The 18467-nt window shown below is 51.4% G+C and overlaps 4 protein-coding genes across 4 annotated transcripts in view; 1 reads left to right on the top strand and 3 right to left on the bottom strand.

The window, feature by feature from the left end:
* The window catches only part of LOC116216425 (uncharacterized), a 69344-nt gene that overhangs the window by 14839 nt on the left and 36038 nt on the right, over positions 1–18467 (top strand). Inside the window, exon 2 of the mRNA XM_085220287.1 lies at positions 10118–10273. Coding sequence (XP_085076413.1) covers positions 10118–10273 — 156 coding nt within the window. The remainder of the gene's footprint in view (positions 1–10117; positions 10274–18467) is intronic.
* LOC146544608 (uncharacterized) lies at positions 95–1030 on the bottom strand. The gene has a single exon (XM_085220285.1). The coding sequence runs from the start codon at positions 1028–1030 to the stop codon at positions 95–97; it is 936 nt and encodes a 311-aa protein (XP_085076411.1).
* On the bottom strand, positions 5791–6729 carry LOC146544609 (uncharacterized). The gene has a single exon (XM_085220283.1). It carries the CDS (start codon positions 6727–6729, stop codon positions 5791–5793), a length of 939 nt encoding a protein of 312 aa, XP_085076409.1.
* On the bottom strand, positions 11490–12428 carry LOC146544610 (uncharacterized). The gene has a single exon (XM_085219918.1). The coding sequence runs from the start codon at positions 12426–12428 to the stop codon at positions 11490–11492; it is 939 nt and encodes a 312-aa protein (XP_085076044.1).

Here is an 18467-nt window from a genome sequence, read left to right on the forward strand (position 1 = left end):
AGATGTTTATTTTGTCTGCAAGCAGCAGGCCGAGAGGTAGATGTCGTCCTCCCAGCCCGCCGGAGCCGTGCTCTGACGGCAGTGCGGTGCCGGCCTAGCGCCGCCGGGGCCGCCTCTTGCGGGGCGGGGGTGAGTCCTGGCGGCTGCTGCTGGCCTTCCTCTTCGGGGGGCGCCGGTGCCCCCCACACGAGCGGTCCCTGCCCTGGGCGGAGGGGCCCGCTGCCGCCGCCTGCCCTGGCTCCTCCTGCGGCTCCTCCTCTGAGGGCGCGGTGGCGGTGCTGGGGTGCCCGGGTCTCCCAGAAGAGCTGCCGGGCAGCTCCTCGGTGCTGGGCCCTGCCGGGCTGGTGGAGCGACCTGGGCCCGAGGCGGGAGGCTCCTGATAGGAGGCGCTGGTGATGGCGCTGGCTGCAGGGCTGTCCTCCCGTCCTCCAGCAGCACGGCTGACTTGGTGGTCCAGCTCATGGCGGATCGTGGGGCCGTACAGAGCTGCGGCGGTGCTGATGAGCCTTCTCACGAAGGGCAGCACGTCGCCATTGGTGATCAGCTGCAGCTCCCGCACCAAGGCCTCCTCGTCCAGTCCATGCTCACAGAGGAGGTTCATGGTGGTCCACTGTCCGGCATAGACTTCCCACCAGTCCTCGCTGGACTCCTGCTGGATCTCCTCCTGCAGCCATTGGAGCAGGGGTTCGAGGTCTTCCGGGTGCTCCTTGAAAAACGCAGCCCAGACCTCGGCTGGGAAGCTGTGCTCGGGTGGGATGAGCACCGGCTCTGCAGGCCCCTGCTCGTCCTGCAGGCCTTGATCTGAGTGCGCTGCGGGCTGCGGGACAGCACACTCAAGGTAGTCGTCATCCGACCTCACCGAGTATCGGATGGTGGTTATTTCGTGCCCGCATACGGCACAACTCGGCTTCCTGTTTGCCCACCAGATGGCACAGCCGTAGCACAGCTGGTGTTGGCAGGGGGTCACGTAGGTGACATCTTCCCGAATTTGCCCGCAGATGGGGCAGATCCATTCGGATGCCACGTCCATGGCCCCGGGCTGTGCGGTGGGCTGGGGAGAGCTGAGGTCGGGAAGCTGCTCCCCTCACAGGTGCTGCAGCAAGCAGAAGGTGTTACGAACTGCAAAAGAGAGAGAGGCCAGGGTCACTCGCCGCCCGGTCCCTCAGCAGCAAACCCTCCCGGTCCCTGTTCCCCACCAGCTGCTGCAGGGGCCATGATGTCCTGCACCACTCAACTCTGCCGCTACAAGCGCACCCTGTGCGGCCCCAGCTGCCCGAGGCAGGCAGGTTTGGGGGAAACGCTGGTGATACTGTGGGACGGGCACCAAGAACTGGTGCCAGCAGCCCCACAGCTCAACGTGTGAGGCATTGCCGCGCTGCCTACCTGCGCTGCTGCACGCGCCTCTCCGCGATGTCCCGGCTGCCTGCTGCCAGCAGGGTCGGGGTACGGCACAAATGGCTCTGAGACGGCGTCTGAGAGCTGCGCTAGCAGCACCCAGAGCACGTTCCAGCTCCAAAGCTCGCCCTGTCCACACTCCAGTCCTCGCACACACGCTCGGTCGGAGGCCAGGCACGAACTGCCGGGCCGGGCTGCCGCGCCCGCGTTAAAGCAGCGTGGGCCAGGCAGTCACAGTGCATCGCGCGGAGACGTCACAAACCACGGCTTGGCCGTGTCGCCAGTCCTCGCCTTCACTGGGTGACATCACCGCCCATCCCACAGCGATGTCGCCATCCATTGCTTGGTCATCACCGTGCGCCGGCCTCACCTGCTGCACGTGTGCCAGCAGCACCGCAGCCCCAGCACACGTTCCTGGGCTTTCCCCAGCGCCGCTGCCCGCTCCATTCCCGCCCCCCATCTCGTGTGCTCAGTGTCAGTGTTTCACACCAATCACCGGCATCTGGGCCGTGTCTTCCCACAGGTCCATTGGGTGGCTCTGGCCCATGGCAGGCAGCCCCAGGCTCATACACCGTGAAGGTTTATCGTTCAATAAAAGTTCACGCTTCCCTCTGTCTCTTGGACTAGATGATCTTAGCGGCCTTTTCCCTCGTTAATGATTCTATGATTCTATGCTACCCACATGCATGATCGCTGTTTAGCGAAGCTTTCCCTGATGTTGGCAGCATTCCTTCATTGATGCATGTAATATTTTCTATTCGATCTTAAGTGTGCGCTGGTCTGGTCTGCTGCAAAGCCAGCCGCCGCAGAAGCAGCATAGGGCTGCTGTTTAGCTTGAGCAGGGTACCAAAAGGGGACCACGTTTGACTAGAATGGAGAACTAGAGTCACTAATAGGCTTTCATTACTGAGATGCTGAGTAGCCACTGGAGAAACTGTCCGTGCTTGTCAAAGTGCTGTGAAATTAACTGACCACCAGTGAATAGGATGTGTGTGTGTGTGCCTTGCCTGAATATGGTCACCTACGCAAGAACCCCGAGCAGTCCCAGCTGGTTTTGTTCAGTAACTACACCAGGTTTGCTTGCTACGTACCCCGTACCCTTCCAGAACCAGGCCTACAGAGGTTACCTGATGCATGTCAGGGATTGCTATCCCGATCCTGCTTAGTTTGTGGAATGTGATGAAATCAAAGCCTAACACGCTTCACATGTAACTTCTGGTCTGTTGGTGTTCAGCTGATGTTGCCACGTCCGCACTGAGTGGACGAGGTGGCTCTGCTGACCTCCCAACTGAGGCGCCAGAAGGTTTATTAGAGGTGCACTTGCTGCAGCTTTTCTCTGCATTGAATAATGTGGGATTGTTTCTCATTTCTCCTGTGTTAGCTGAACGGTCACTGGTGCCTTGTGTTATTTGGAGTTTTTCATTGAGCTCTTAAAAACTGACATTTAGATTCTCATTCAATGTGCGAATGAAGATTTTTTTCCGGAGAAACGGCATGTCTCTACCCTCTGCTGAAATGCGGTGGGTTACATATATTTGCAGTGTAATTCTTGCTCTTACCAGAGCAGGTTTGTGCAGCAACGCTTACTAAAATGAGAAAGTTGTGGAAAGCAACTTGGCCAAGGAATACATCATGCTTATTATGTATACGATCAGTGATTAACATACATTAAATACACACGCATATCTTAATACATGGAATTGCTGTATGCATCCCCCAGCGTCAAATTCCCTTGTGGTACGCACTGAACATCCCCATTTTTCTGCATTACCCACCAAGTGGTCCCAGGTCCCTGAACAGAAACAGTTCCACGGCGAGGACTTCAAGGCCTTGTTTGCAGTACGAGTCCTGCAGTACTGATAAGCTCTAACAAAGCTCTTGGATTGTACTGAGAAGTTTGTTCTAAGAGGATGTCTTTCCTGGCCAATGGACCTATAAAAACATCTACAGTTTCTGGGCCGGTTCAGCTCGATTCTGCGACTAATTGGGGCGGAAGGACCCATGGACCCACGGCCTGGGAAGGGGGTAGGAGGGATAAGGAAAAAAGGCAGGGAGATAGGCCTGAAATCAAAAAGCGGTGGCAACAAGCTGAGGGGGAAGACTGATTTACTAAATATGATAACATAATATAACATAATTGGAATTGAAGCTAATAGTAGAATGAGAGAGAGAGAGTGTCCACTACCGAAGGCCTTGCTCTGATGCTGAAGGCGAGATGCCTGGAGATGAGCAGTAAGAGGAGGGGGCCATTCCGTGAGTCGTGAGCAGTTTTATCTATCCCTCTAAATGGAAATGGAACAGTCACATCTTCTGGGAGATGTAGTTCTTCTCTTCTGAGAACCAGGTACTTGGAAATATCGACAGCCTATGGAACTGGAGCAGTAACACTTTAACTCCCAGTGCACTACATGATGTCATGATGTGGAATACTGATAACACCAAATGATAAAGCCCTGGTACTACAGCAATGTTTTCTTTTTTTATTGCGTGTCTATAATACAGAAGACTCGTGTCTGATTCTACCTCATGCTTCATTTTCAAGTTTTATTTGATGTGAAAATATCTCCTGTGTATAAAATTGCTTTACTCTTCTCTTTCTGCTGCTTTCTCAGTGCTCTGTGTATAGATCCCGAAGCCACGTATCATGGCTTGTATGTTCTCATACCTTAGATTGTGTGAATTAGGAGATACGGATATAAGGCCTTCTTCCCAACTTCTTTTCCTTCCTTTCAAGGAAAGGTCGCAAGGTATCATCAATTGTTTGCCCTGTAATGTTTAAGCAACAGAACAAACCACTCTTTCCTTTATCTGCTGTTGATCTGTTGGCGCGGTGATCCACACGTGAGAGCATGAAGGTGCTGAAAACACTGCTGAACAGCATGATCTGTATTTAAAGAGACCTTGGAGAAGTAGATTATGTTTACCTTCTGTGATCCAAGAAAGTACATTCTGTTCACTTAAATGTATTTTGCTCCTTTTCCTCCATATATTTCTCCATATCTCTGCTCCTCCATTCTAAACAGGAAAAGAAGAATTGCAATTGCATCTCCGCCCTGCATAAGTCTACGAGAGGCTCAGATGAAAAGGTGTCCCTCTGCTGGCTTGCTCGCATGCTTGAAGGTGGTGAAGATCCACTCTACGTGGCAAGAGGCTGGTGCAGTTTGCAAGCGAGGATATAGGTACGTACTTTCATATTTCTTGATTGGGTATTATGTTAACTATGATCTGCCAGTCTTCTGATTTCCAAAGATGAGTACGTGGAAAAAACCAAGTAAATACCAAAACAAATACTCCATGTGCAATAGGTATGAAATAGTGAAATGGATCATGTCCAACAAAAAGTAAATATATTCAGACAGAAGCCTAGATTCGATGTCCTAGTGGTGACAGCTGCAGGAGGAGCAAAGATTTTTGAGGTTAGGTTTGGACCGCGTGTAACTATCTGTTCTTTCAATTCTAGTCATGATTGTAGGTGTCGTCTTGTGTCACAGAGAATGTGTGTGGCAGGCATGCCTGGGTTTTTTGTGTGTTCCATTGTTCTAATGACTTTTTTAATGTTTAATGAAGCCAAAAGCTTACCATGACACGCAAACGTGACGATAGGTTTGGGTCAGTAGTTATGAGTCACGAGGGAATGTCACACCTGCGTGGTAGACTGGCTCCTCTCTGAGGCTCCTCACAGCAAGCCTCGCTGCCCTCCAAACTCAGCACCAAGCCAAGCAACCCCTGGGCAGTTGAGACGGGATCAGTTAGCACATGCCAGGGCTGAGGATGTGCAAGATGATCAAGGGCAAGTGTGCCCTGCGCTGGGGAGCCTATCGCTGGGCCCAGCGCTCCAGCTGCGGCCTCCTTAGAGTTGAGCAGAGGGGCAGGATCACCGCCCTTTGCACGCTGGCAGCAGGCTGGCACCTCGTGCAGCCCAGCCCAGCACTTACCTTTGCGGGCAGCGCTCCTTGCCGGTTCAGCCGAGTGTCCGGCAGGACTCCTGGGTCCTGTCCAGCTGGGTGGCTCCGGCTGCGGAGTGGCCAGGAGGTGTTCCACCCCAGGTGCAGAAATTTGCCCTTCCACCCACTAGTTTAAGTGGTGGGATTATTGGAGTAACTTGTGCTCCATCTCCGCCTTGTTGAAGCCCTCACAAGTTTTGTTAGCACTGCCATGAGTGCCGATTCCTGGTGGTGGAAATAAGGTTGCGTTTCTACACCCTCCCCAGGGACGGGAATATGGAGGAAACATCATGGGTAGGGAGAGCGACGCCAACGGCCTTGTCAATAAGACAGACACTTTTTCTTCTTTGTTGTAACAGATGTTTATTTTGTCTGCAAGCAGCAGGCCGAGAGGTAGATGTCGTCCTCCCAGCCCGCCGGAGCCGTGCTCTGACGGCAGTGCGGTGCCGGCCTAGCGCCGCCGCCGGGGCCGCCTCTTGCGGGGCGGGGGTGAGTCCTGGCGGCTGCTGCTGGCCTTCCTCTTCGGGGGGCGCCGGTGCCCCCCACACGAGCGGTCCCTGCCCTGGGCGGAGGGGCCCGCTGCCGCCGCCTGCCCTGGCTCCTCCTGCGGCTCCTCCTCTGAGGGCGCGGTGGCGGTGCTGGGGTGCCCGGGTCTCCCAGAAGAGCTGCCGGGCAGCTCCTCGGTGCTGGGCCCTGCCGGGCTGGTGGAGCGACCTGGGCCCGAGGCGGGAGGCTCCTGATAGGAGGCGCTGGTGATGGCGCTGGCTGCAGGGCTGTCCTCCCGTCCTCCAGCAGCACGGCTGACTTGGTGGTCCAGCTCGTGGCGGATCGTGGGGCCGTACAGAGCTGCGGCGGTGCTGATGAGCCTTCTCACGAAGGGCAGCACGTCGCCATTGGTGATCAGCTGCAGCTCCCGCACCAAGGCCTCCTCGTCCAGTCCATGCTCACAGAGGAGGTTCATGGTGGTCCACTGTCCGGCATAGACTTCCCACCAGTCCTCGCTGGACTCCTGCTGGATCTCCTCCTGCAGCCATTGGAGCAGGGGTTCGAGGTCTTCCGGGTGCTCCTTGAAAAACGCAGCCCAGACCTCGGCTGGGAAGCTGTGCTCGGGTGGGATGAGCACCGGCTCTGCAGGCCCCTGCTCGTCCTGCAGGCCTTGATCTGAGTGCGCTGCGGGCTGCGGGACAGCACACTCAAGGTAGTCGTCATCCGACCTCACCGAGTATCGGATGGTGGTTATTTCGTGCCCGCATACGGCACAACTCGGCTTCCTGTTTGCCCACCAGATGGCACAGCCGTAGCACAGCTGGTGTTGGCAGGGGGTCACGTAGGTGACATCTTCCCGAATTTGCCCGCAGATGGGGCAGATCCATTCGGATGCCACGTCCATGGCCCCGGGCTGTGCGGTGGGCTGGGGAGAGCTGAGGTCGGGAAGCTGCTCCCCTCACTGGTGCTGCAGCAAGCAGAAGGTGTTACGAACTGCAAAAGAGAGAGAGGCCAGGGTCACTCGCCGCCCGGTCCCTCAGCAGCAAACCCTCCCGGTCCCTGTTCCCCACCAGCTGCTGCAGGGGCCATGATGTCCTGCACCACTCAACTCTGCCGCTACAAGCGCACCCTGTGCGGCCCCAGCTGCCCGAGGCAGGCAGGTTTGGGGGAAACGCTGGTGATACTGTGGGACGGGCACCAAGAACTGGTGCCAGCAGCCCCACAGCTCAACGTGTGAGGCATTGCCGCGCTGCCTACCTGCGCTGCTGCACGCGCCTCTCCGCGATGTCCCGGCTGCCTGCTGCCAGCAGGGTCGGGGTACGGCACAAATGGCTCTGAGACGGCGTCTGAGAGCTGCGCTAGCAGCACCCAGAGCACGTTCCAGCTCCAAAGCTCGCCCTGTCCACACTCCAGTCCTCGCACACACGCTCGGTCGGAGGCCAGGCACGAACTGCCGGGCCGGGCTGCCGCGCCCGCGTTAAAGCAGCGTGGGCCAGGCAGTCACAGTGCATCGCGCGGAGACGTCACAAACCACGGCTTGGCCGTGTCGCCAGTCCTCGCCTTCACTGGGTGACATCACCGCCCGTCCCACAGCGATGTCGCCATCCATTGCTTGGTCATCACCGTGCGCCGGCCTCACCTGCTGCATGTGTGCCAGCAGCACCGCAGCCCCAGCACACGTTCCTGGGCTTTCCCCAGCGCCGTTGCCCGCTCCATTCCCGCCCCCCATCTCGTGTGCTCAGTGTCAGTGTTTCACACCAATCACCGGCATCTGGGCCGTGTCTTCCCACAGGTCCATTGGGTGGCTCTGGCCCATGGCAGGCAGCCCCAGGCTCATACACCGTGAAGGTTTATCGTTCAATAAAAGTTCACGCTTCCCTCTGTCTCTTGGACTAGATGATCTTAGCGGCCTTTTCCCTCGTTAATGATTCTATGATTCTATGTTACCCACATGCATGATCGCTGTTTAGCGAAGCTTTCCCTGATGTTGGCAGCATTCCTTCATTGATGCATGTAATATTTTCTATTCGATCTTAAGTGTGCGCTGGTCTGGTCTGCTGCAAAGCCAGCCGCCGCAGAAGCAGCATAGGGCTGCTGTTTAGCTTGAGCAGGGTACCAAAAGGGGACCACGTTTGACTAGAATGGAGAACTAGAGTCACTAATAGGCTTTCATTACTGAGATGCTGAGTAGCCACTGGAGAAACTGTCCGTGCTTGTCAAAGTGCTGTGAAATTAACTGACCACCAGTGAATAGGATGTGTGTGTGTGTGCCTTGCCTGAATATGGTCACCTACGCAAGAACCCCGAGCAGTCCCAGCTGGTTTTGTTCAGTAACTACACCGGGTTTGCTTGCTACGTACCCCGTACCCTTCCAGAACCAGGCCTACAGAGGTTACCTGATGCATGTCAGGGATTGCTATCCCGATCCTGCTTAGTTTGTGGAATGTGATGAAATCAAAGCCTAACACGCTTCACATGTAACTTCTGGTCTGTTGGTGTTCAGCTGATGTTGCCACGTCCGCACTGAGTGGACGAGGTGGCTCTGCTGACCTCCTGACTGAGGCGCCAGAAGGTTTATTAGAGGTGCACTTGCTGCAGCTTTTCACTGCATTGAATAATGTGGGATTGTTTCTCATTTCTCCTGTGTTAGCTGAACGGTCACTGGTGCCTTGTGTTATTTGGAGTTTTTCATTGAGCTCTTAAAAACTGACATTTAGATTCTCATTCAATGTGTGAATGAAGATTTTTTTCCGGAGAAACGGCATGTCTCTACCCTCTGCTGAAATGCGGTGGGTTACATATATTTGCAGTGTAATTCTTGCTCTTACCAGAGCAGGTTTGTGCAGCAACGCTTACTAAAATGAGAAAGTTGTGGAAAGCAACTTGGCCAAGGAATACATCATGCTTATTATGTATACGATCAGTGATTAACATACATTAAATACACACGCATATCTTAATACATGGAATTGCTGTATGCATCCCCCAGCGTCAAATTCCCTTGTGGTACGCACTGAACATCCCCATTTTTCTGCATTACCCACCAAGTGGTCCCAGGTCCCTGAACAGAAACAGTTCCACGGCGAGGACTTCAAGGCCTTGTTTGCAGTACGAGTCCTGCAGTACTGATAAGCTCTAACAAAGCTCTTGGATTGTACTGAGAAGTTTGTTCTAAGAGGATGTCTTTCCTGGCCAATGGACCTATAAAAACATCTACAGTTTCTGGGCCGGTTCAGCTCGATTCTGCGACTAATTGGGGCGGAAGGACCCATGGACCCACGGCCTGGGAAGGGGGTAGGAGGGATAAGGAAAAAAGGCAGGGAGATAGGCCTGAAATCAAAAAGCGGTGGCAACAAGCTGAGGGGGAAGACTGATTTACTAAATATGATAACATAATATAACATAATTGGAATTGAAGCTAATAGTAGAATGAGAGAGAGAGAGTGTCCACTACCGAAGGCCTTGCTCTGATGCTGAAGGCGAGATGCCTGGAGATGAGCAGTAAGAGGAGGGGGCCATTCCGTGAGTCGTGAGCAGTTTTATCTATCCCTCTAAATGGAAATGGAACAGTCACATCTTCTGGGAGATGTAGTTCTTCTCTTCTGAGAACCAGGTACTTGGAAATATCGACAGCCTATGGAACTGGAGCAGTAACACTTTAACTCCCAGTGCACTACATGATGTCATGATGTGGAATACTGATAACACCAAATGATAAAGCCCTGGTACTACAGCAATGTTTTCTTTTTTTATTGCGTGTCTATAATACAGAAGACTCGTGTCTGATTCTACCTCATGCTTCATTTTCAAGTTTTATTTGATGTGAAAATATCTCCTGTGTATAAAATTGCTTTACTCTTCTCTTTCTGCTGCTTTCTCAGTGCTCTGTGTATAGATCCCGAAGCCACGTATCATGGCTTGTATGTTCTCATACCTTAGATTGTGTGAATTAGGAGATACGGATATAAGGCCTTCTTCCCAACTTCTTTTCCTTCCTCTCAAGGAAAGGTCGCAAGGTATCATCAATTGTTTGCCCTGTAATGTTTAAGCAACAGAACAAACCACTCTTTCCTTTATCTGCTGTTGATCTGTTGGCGCGGTGATCCACACGTGAGAGCATGAAGGTGCTGAAAACACTGCTGAACAGCATGATCTGTATTTAAAGAGACCTTGGAGAAGTAGATTATGTTTACCTTCTGTGATCCAAGAAAGTACATTCTGTTCACTTAAATGTATTTTGCTCCTTTTCCTCCATATATTTCTCCATATCTCTGCTCCTCCATTCTAAACAGGAAAAGAAGAATTGCAATTGCATCTCCGCCCTGCATAAGTCTACAAGAGGCTCAGATGAAAAGGTGTCCCTCTGCTGGCTTGCTCGCATGCTTGAAGGTGGTGAAGATCCACTCTACGTGGCAAGAGGCTGGTGCAGTTTGCAAGCGAGGATATAGGTACGTACTTTCATATTTCTTGATTGGGTATTATGTTAACTATGATCTGCCAGTCTTCTGATTTCCAAAGATGAGTACGTGGAAAAAACCAAGTAAATACCAAAACAAATACTCCATGTGCAATAGGTATGAAATAGTGAAATGGATCATGTCCAACAAAAAGTAAATATATTCAGACAGAAGCCTAGATTCGATGTCCTAGTGGTGACAGCTGCAGGAGGAGCAAAGATTTTTGAGGTTAGGTTTGGACCGCGTGTAACTATCTGTTCTTTCAATTCTAGTCATGATTGTAGGTGTCGTCTTGTGTCACAGAGAATGTGTGTGGCAGGCATGCCTGGGTTTTTTGTGTGTTCCATTGTTCTAATGACTTTTTTAATGTTTAATGAAGCCCAAAGCTTACCATGACACGCAAACGTGACGATAGGTTTGGGTCAGTAGTTATGAGTCACGAGGGAATGTCACACCTGCGTGGTAGACTGGCTCCTCTCTGAGGCTCCTCACAGCAAGCCCCGCTGCCCTCCAAACTCAGCACCAAGCCAAGCAACCCCTGGGCAGTTGAGACGGGATCAGTTAGCACATGCCAGGGCTGAGGATGTGCAAGATGATCAAGGGCAAGTGTGCCCTGCGCTGGGGAGCCTATCGCTGGGCCCAGCGCTCCAGCTGCGGCCTCCTTAGATCTGAGCAGAGGGGCAGGATCACCGCCCTTTGCACGCTGGCAGCAGGCTGGCACCTCGTGCAGCCCAGCCCAGCACTTACCTTTGCGGGCAGCGCTCCTTGCCGGTTCAGCCGAGTGTCCGGCAGGACTCCTGGATCCTGTCCAGCTGGGTGGCTCCGGCTGCGGAGTGGCCAGGAGGTGTTCCACCCCAGGTGCAGAAATTTGCCCTTCCACCCACTAGTTTAAGTGGTGGGATTATTGGAGTAACTTGTGCTCCATCTCCGCCTTGTTGAAGCCCTCACAAGTTTTGTTAGCACTGCCATGAGTGCCGATTCCTGGTGGTGGAAATAAGGTTGCGTTTCTACACCCCCCCCAGGGACGGGAATATGGAGGAAACATCATGGGTAGGGAGAGCGACGCCAACGGCCTTGTCAATAAGACAGACACTTTTCCTTCTTTGTTGTAACAGATGTTTATTTTGTCTGCAAGCAGCAGGCCGAGAGGTAGATGTCGTCCTCCCAGCCCGCCGGAGCCGTGCTCTGACGGCAGTGCGGTGCCGGCCTAGCGCCGCCGCCGGGGCCGCCTCTTGCGGGGCGGGGGTGAGTCCTGGCGGCTGCTGCTGGCCTTCCTCTTCGGGGGGCGCCGGTGCCCCCCACACGAGCGGTCCCTGCCCTGGGCGGAGGGGCCCGCTGCCGCCGCCTGCCCTGGCTCCTCCTGCGGCTCCTCCTCTGAGGGCGCGGTGGCGGTGCTGGGGTGCCCGGGTCTCCCAGAAGAGCTGCCGGGCAGCTCCTCGGTGCTGGGCCCTGCCGGGCTGGTGGAGCGACCTGGGCCCGAGGCGGGAGGCTCCTGACAGGAGGCGCTGGTGATGGCGCTGGCTGCAGGGCTGTCCTCCCGTCCTCCAGCAGCACGGCTGACTTGGTGGTCCAGCTCATGGCGGATCGTGGGGCCGTACAGAGCTGCGGCGGTGCTGATGAGCCTTCTCACGAAGGGCAGCACGTCGCCATTGGTGATCAGCTGCAGCTCCCGCACCAAGGCCTCCTCGTCCAGTCCATGCTCACAGAGGAGGTTCATGGTGGTCCACTGTCCGGCATAGACTTCCCACCAGTCCTCGCTGGACTCCTGCTGGATCTCCTCCTGCAGCCATTGGAGCAGGGGTTCGAGGTCTTCCGGGTGCTCCTTGAAAAACGCAGCCCAGACCTCGGCTGGGAAGCTGTGCTCGGGTGGGATGAGCACCGGCTCTGCAGGCCCCTGCTCGTCCTGCAGGCCTTGATCTGAGTGCGCTGCGGGCTGCGGGACAGCACACTCAAGGTAGTCGTCATCCGACCTCACCGAGTATCGGATGGTGGTTATTTCGTGCCCGCATACGGCACAACTCGGCTTCCTGTTTGCCCACCAGATGGCACAGCCGTAGCACAGCTGGTGTTGGCAGGGGGTCACGTAGGTGACATCTTCCCGAATTTGCCCGCAGATGGGGCAGATCCATTCGGATGCCACGTCCATGGCCCCGGGCTGTGCGGTGGGCTGGGGAGAGCTGAGGTCGGGAAGCTGCTCCCCTCACTGGTGCTGCAGCAAGCAGAAGGTGTTACGAACTGCAAAAGAGAGAGAGGCCAGGGTCACTCGCCGCCCGGTCCCTCAGCAGCAAACCCTCCCGGTCCCTGTTCCCCACCAGCTGCTGCAGGGGCCATGATGTCCTGCACCACTCAACTCTGCCGCTACAAGCGCACCCTGTGCGGCCCCAGCTGCCCGAGGCAGGCAGGTTTGGGGGAAACGCTGGTGATACTGTGGGACGGGCACCAAGAACTGGTGCCAGCAGCCCCACAGCTCAACGTGTGAGGCATTGCCGCGCTGCCTACCTGCGCTGCTGCACGCGCCTCTCCGCGATGTCCCGGCTGCCTGCTGCCAGCAGGGTCGGGGTACGGCACAAATGGCTCTGAGACGGCGTCTGAGAGCTGCGCTAGCAGCACCCAGAGCACGTTCCAGCTCCAAAGCTCGCCCTGTCCACACTCCAGTCCTCGCACACACGCTCGGTCGGAGGCCAGGCACGAACTGCCGGGCCGGGCTGCCGCGCCCGCGTTAAAGCAGCGTGGGCCAGGCAGTCACAGTGCATCACGCGGAGACGTCACAAACCACGGCTTGGCCGTGTCGCCAGTCCTCGCCTTCACTGGGTGACATCACCGCCCGTCCCACAGCGATGTCGCCATCCATTGCTTGGTCATCACCGTGCGCCGGCCTCACCTGCTGCACGTGTGCCAGCAGCACCGCAGCCCCAGCACACGTTCCTGGGCTTTCCCCAGCGCCGTTGCCCGCTCCATTCCCGCCGCCCATCTCGTGTGCTCAGTGTCAGTGTTTTACACCAATTACCGGCATCTGGGCCGTGTCTTCCCACAGGTCCATTGGGTGGCTCTGGCCCATGGCAGGCAGCCCCAGGCTCATACACCGTGAAGGTTTATCGTTCAATAAAAGTTCACGCTTCCCTCTGTCTCTTGGACTAGATGATCTTAGCGGCCTTTTCCCTCGTTAATGATTCTATGATTCTATGTTACCCACATGCATGATCGCTGTTTAGCGAAGCTTTCCCTGATGTTGGCAGCATTCCTTCATTGATGCATGTAATATTTTCTATTCGATCTTAAGTGTGCGCTGGTCTGGTCTGCTGCAAAGCCAGCCGCCGCAGAAGCAGCGTAGGGCTGCTGTTTAGCTTGAGCAGGGTACCAAAAGGGGACCACGTTTGACTAGAATGGAGAACTAGAGTCACTAATAGGCTTTCATTACTGAGATGCTGAGTAGCCAACTGGAAACTGTCCGTGCTTGTCAAAGTGCTGTGAAATTAACTGACCACCAGTGAATAGGATGTGTGTGTGTGCCTTGCCTGAACATGGTCACCTACGCAAGAACCCCGAGCAGTCCCAGCTGGTTTTGTTCAGTAACTACACAGGGTTTGCTTGCTACGTACCCCGTACCCTTCCAGAACCAGGCCTACAGAGGTTACCTGATGCATGTCAGGGATTGCTATCCCGATCCTGCTTAGTTTGTGGAATGTGATGAAATCAAAGCCTAACACGCTTCACATGTAACTTCTGGTCTGTTGGTGTTCAGCTGATGTTGCCACGTCCGCACTGAGTGGACGAGGTGGCTCTGCTGACCTCCTGACTGAGGTGCCAGAAGGTTTATTAGAGGTGCACTTGTTGCAGCTTTTTGCAGGATAGTCACAGGTGACGATGTGGTTCCAAGTCTGCTAGCTAACTTTACTTTTCCTCAATTTGTAGTCTCACTTGAAGCTCCTACATTTCTCAATACTTTGCTGGATCTTGGCCTTGATGAAAGCGTTTCAGTGCACAACCTAAGGCTTTTTTGCTGACTGTTTGATGAAGGTTTTTATAACTGTCTTTTCTGAGACAAAGGTTCCTTCTGTTGGAAACTTTATTGCATGTCTCCCAATCTGATAGTAGTCATATTAAGCTCTTCTCTGTTCTGAAAATTCATGGAATCATGGAGTAATCATGATACAACTTAAGTGTTTCAAAAATTTAGGAGATCACTAACGGCTATATGCTGTTACTGGGTTTGAGTTTGATTCTTTGCACTTCTGTGTGTTCTCCTTCCTCTGACAAGTTCCTGCATTTGTCCCAGTGGGATGGTTTGGGACGGGATATACTTTTGTGAGTTTGTGCACTTTCTAGACATGTAGAAAGAGTTGAGCAGAGACAAAAATGCAGTTTATATTCATATGTTTGTTAGAAGTACTCGTGCTATCAACCAATATAGAATTCTATTCCAAAGAAGCAGAGAATTGATGTAAATATTTCTCTCAGCACACCATGCATATGGGAACTGCTGAATCACATTCTGAACCTCTGATTGATCACCTGAGGTAAGCAATATGTCAGCCACGGGAGTACAGGTGAAGGTAATTCACCTGTGCTGCCGGAAGGGGTGGAGCCTGGCTGCACCTCTCCTAGACCCATTAAAGACCTGAGTAGCTGTGGGGAAGGTTTTTTTCTGGAGGTCTGCTCTGCTGGAGTTTTACAAGCAAGCTTGGGATATGGGTGAGTGTTTTATCTTTTCTGCTTTGGTGTAAGAACTATGTAGCCAAGCTCTCTGGTATACTCATAGCTATAACATCTGTACATTCATTGATTGTATATTATGGTTGCAGACCACAGTCTGCAAAAGAAGTTCAATGGCCTGGTAAAATCTGCCTTTTTTTTGGTTGGTTAGTTTTATTTTTCTGTGCTTTTATTTATTTATCTATTGCCTTAGAGGAGTTGGAGAGGTTGGCATGCTTCTCTTTGCAGTAGGCGGTTCAAAGTATTTGGTTAATGCAGGCTGAGGTATTTTTCCATTTTTCCATGAAGGAAAGGAATCAGGAAACCTCACAGTATTTTCTTTCTATCTATATTCTGGATTAGATTGATATTTTTTAAGGTGGACCTGATGAAAATCCTCCACCTTTTAAGGACGTGGTGGAATCCAGCTGTAGAGTATGTATGTATGTAGTCTGTATCTATCCAAACAGTCCGTAGCCAGCAGCTCCTCTGATTTGCTTGTGGGTTATTGCTGAACTGGAAGTGGTGAACCACTGTCCTTTGTCTTCAGTGCTTCTGTGATGGTTCTATCTTTGTCCTTCAGGGCAAATGGAGGGGAAGAAATCTGTCAATGCTGAGCATATGGCTGAAATGAGGAAAATAATCATCTGCTGCTGCGTGGAGAGAATGGAAGTGATGCACTTAAAAGGGCTGTAGGTGAAACTGGTTTAAAAGTGACTGCCATTGCAGGCAGGAGCCAGTTTGGGAATTTCCATTAATGCTTTAGTAAACTTGTTCTTTTTGAGTATGTGTACTCATCATGCTGTCCTCTGAGTAGTTTAAGGTTCCATCTGGAAAGTGCTAGACAATGGAAGATGTGTGCTGCCTCTGTGAAAGTCTGCAGTGTGCTCAGCACCCACAGTTATATCCAAAAATACTTAAGAAACAAGCTTTGAAGATCTTTGCTATATTTGAATGTCCTGGTCTTTTCTCTGCCCCTAGCTGCTGAGTGGGCTGAGAGCATGTCACTGGAGGTTGTTGTTCCTTCTGTGCAGGGGCTGCAGGGCTATCTGCTCCTATTAGAAGGGAGCAAGGCCAACTCATGCAGCAGGTAGCAGCTTCAGGAAAATCCATACAGGCTGAAGCCTCCTCTCTTGTAAGAGACTGGGAGTGCTAGCCATGCAAAAGGGAGTCCAGCATAAAGCATGAGTTAAGCATGGGGTTCACTGAGGTATATGCTCTCTTGCATGAGGACGACTGATTTCAACTTAAGTACATCAATAGTTGCTGCTCTGATTTGGAGCTACAAATAATAAAACCTCCTAATACACATTTAAAGGTGTGCTCCTTAAATGCAGTTTAGCTCTGGCATGGCAATCCTCCTAGCTTACCAGCTTTCTAAGCTTAATTGAGCTGAGTAACATCCATAATGACACAATTAAAACATCTTCTACTATTCAGATGCTTCTCTTCATAAGCCTATGAATTTTCTAAGAAGCAATATTAATTGAATTGTATTTGATTTCTTCAAATAAATGAAATGATAGAATTAGCATAATTAGTGTGAATTCAGTAGATATCCATGATTCAGCTATTCCTGTGTCTCATTTTGACTGTACAGATGTTGCTTTTAAAAGACCCTTATGGGAGGTACAGGTAGAGCTTCCTTCGAAATGTAACAGGATGCGAGTAGAGCTCCTTTATACATCTAAAACAAAAACAGGAAGTTACCCCAGACTTGTTATGCATTGTCTATTAAACTGGCCAAAAATATTCTTAACTGGACAGTTAAGGAAAAGACAATCTGTCTCAATCACCCAAAGATCACACTCTTTGACTCGCCATCCTACTACTGCTCCTTATTATCCTTCTGTTATAGCAGTGGATTTTTGCATATGGAGAGCTTCAGACATAAAGAATAGTTAATTTATTTGTGTGTATGTACGTGTACCTATACATTCTTTGGTGGATAAACATGCGAAGAATATTTTTGTGTGCAGTTATCTGTATAAAAGTATATATGTGTGTCTGTGTGTACACATACATATAAAAGCACTTTGGAGCACTTGGGCCTCATATTTTTTATGACAGTTTCAGCAAGGCAGAATCATCATCACATATTCCTACTATTGAGCTTACTGCAGAGTAGCAATGCACCTTGGCTACCTGCAAACAGCTGTAAAGATGGGCCACGCCTGCCTCTAAATTGTCTTCATTAATTCCTCTTGCTGGCCAACTGCTGGCATCTTGTACAAACGTGTGCAATGTAAGTTGTGGCACAGCCTGAGTGGGGCACGGCTGTGTGAAACTGTGCATCTCAGGGCTCTTGATCTGCCCGCTACAGTAAAATCTTTGTTCCTTGTGGAATGTGTGCCAGTGTACAGTATATATTTATCTGGTCTGAAATAAGCACAATGGGGAGCACACCCTCAGCCTCCTTCTCAGCGCGGGGCCTGTGGTGTGAGAGATATAAAGCAGTATTTTTCTCACTGCCGGTAGGAATTCTGGTGGGAGCTCTGTTAGCACCAGCCCAAATTTCTTTAGCCCCTGCCTCACAAGGCTGGAATGGCTGCTTAAACCCAGGTTCAAAGCCTTTGGCCTCCAAGTGCTTTAATTTAGCACTATTTTTGTTTCTCTAACCTCTGTTTTTACTGCTTAAACCATCTAAGGTCTCCTTGTTTTGCAGGGAACTAAGCAGCTCCTTCTTATAATTAGATTAAAGATTATAAAATGAAGGCTTGGGTATTTTTTAATGACATTCAAACTTTGTTTTCATCTTTTTATAACTTGTGCAAAATTGCTTTTTATAACTGTTGCCCAGCTTCTTCAAAATTTGTCTTTTTTTTTTCTTTTTTTGTAGCTGTATTTCAAGCTTCTGTTTTCATGGTTTAAAAAAAAATCATTTGCCAGATGTTTTTCAGCATTTTTATTTTATGCATAAAATAAACCCTTCCCAGGTGTTTTTAGGTATGATTCACAACAGTGTAACTAAAGTAGTGATTATTCTGATCCCCTTTTCTCAATAGAGGGATGGTGAAATTGGAAGAGTCCAGAGGAGAGCAACAACAATTTCCAAAGTCCAGTTTCTTCTCTCTTAAGAATTACATAAGCGAGGTAGGATTTCACAGGAAATAAACTATTTAGGAGAGAAAGTGGTGCATGTTTACAAAACTCTGTCATGTGGATGAATGGATGGAATTGATCATTTGATTGGGAGTAAACAAATGAAGCTCTCAGAACCAGATGCTTCTCCCCCCTGGGCTTCCCCAACTCCAATGCTGTGTGCAAAGAAAAGGTTGACTAGATGAATGTTGCCAAAGAGCGCTGACTGCTTAAAACTGATGTAAATCCATGAGAGGACCGAATAAAATACAGAGGAGAGATCTATTGGAGCTGATAAATATGGAGAAAACAAACATAGCCCAGGAAATCCCCCAAACTAAATGTAGTCAGAGTTTGGGACAGTATTCAGGGGAAGTGCTTGTTCTTCCTGGTTTATAACCACTGTGTTGAA

The sequence above is a fragment of the Meleagris gallopavo genome, chromosome 3 (assembly GCF_905368555.1).
Source record: "Meleagris gallopavo chromosome 3, MGAL_WU_HG_1.1, whole genome shotgun sequence".
Taxonomy (NCBI): domain Eukaryota; kingdom Metazoa; phylum Chordata; class Aves; order Galliformes; family Phasianidae; genus Meleagris; species Meleagris gallopavo.

Excerpts from the sequence above, each read along its gene's own strand:
- LOC146544608 (XM_085220285.1), bottom strand. The coding sequence starts at position 1,030 with ATGGACGTGGCATCCGAATGGATCTGCCCCATCTGCGGGCAAATTCGG.
- LOC146544610 (XM_085219918.1), bottom strand. The coding sequence starts at position 12,428 with ATGGACGTGGCATCCGAATGGATCTGCCCCATCTGCGGGCAAATTCGG.
- LOC146544609 (XM_085220283.1), bottom strand. The coding sequence starts at position 6,729 with ATGGACGTGGCATCCGAATGGATCTGCCCCATCTGCGGGCAAATTCGG.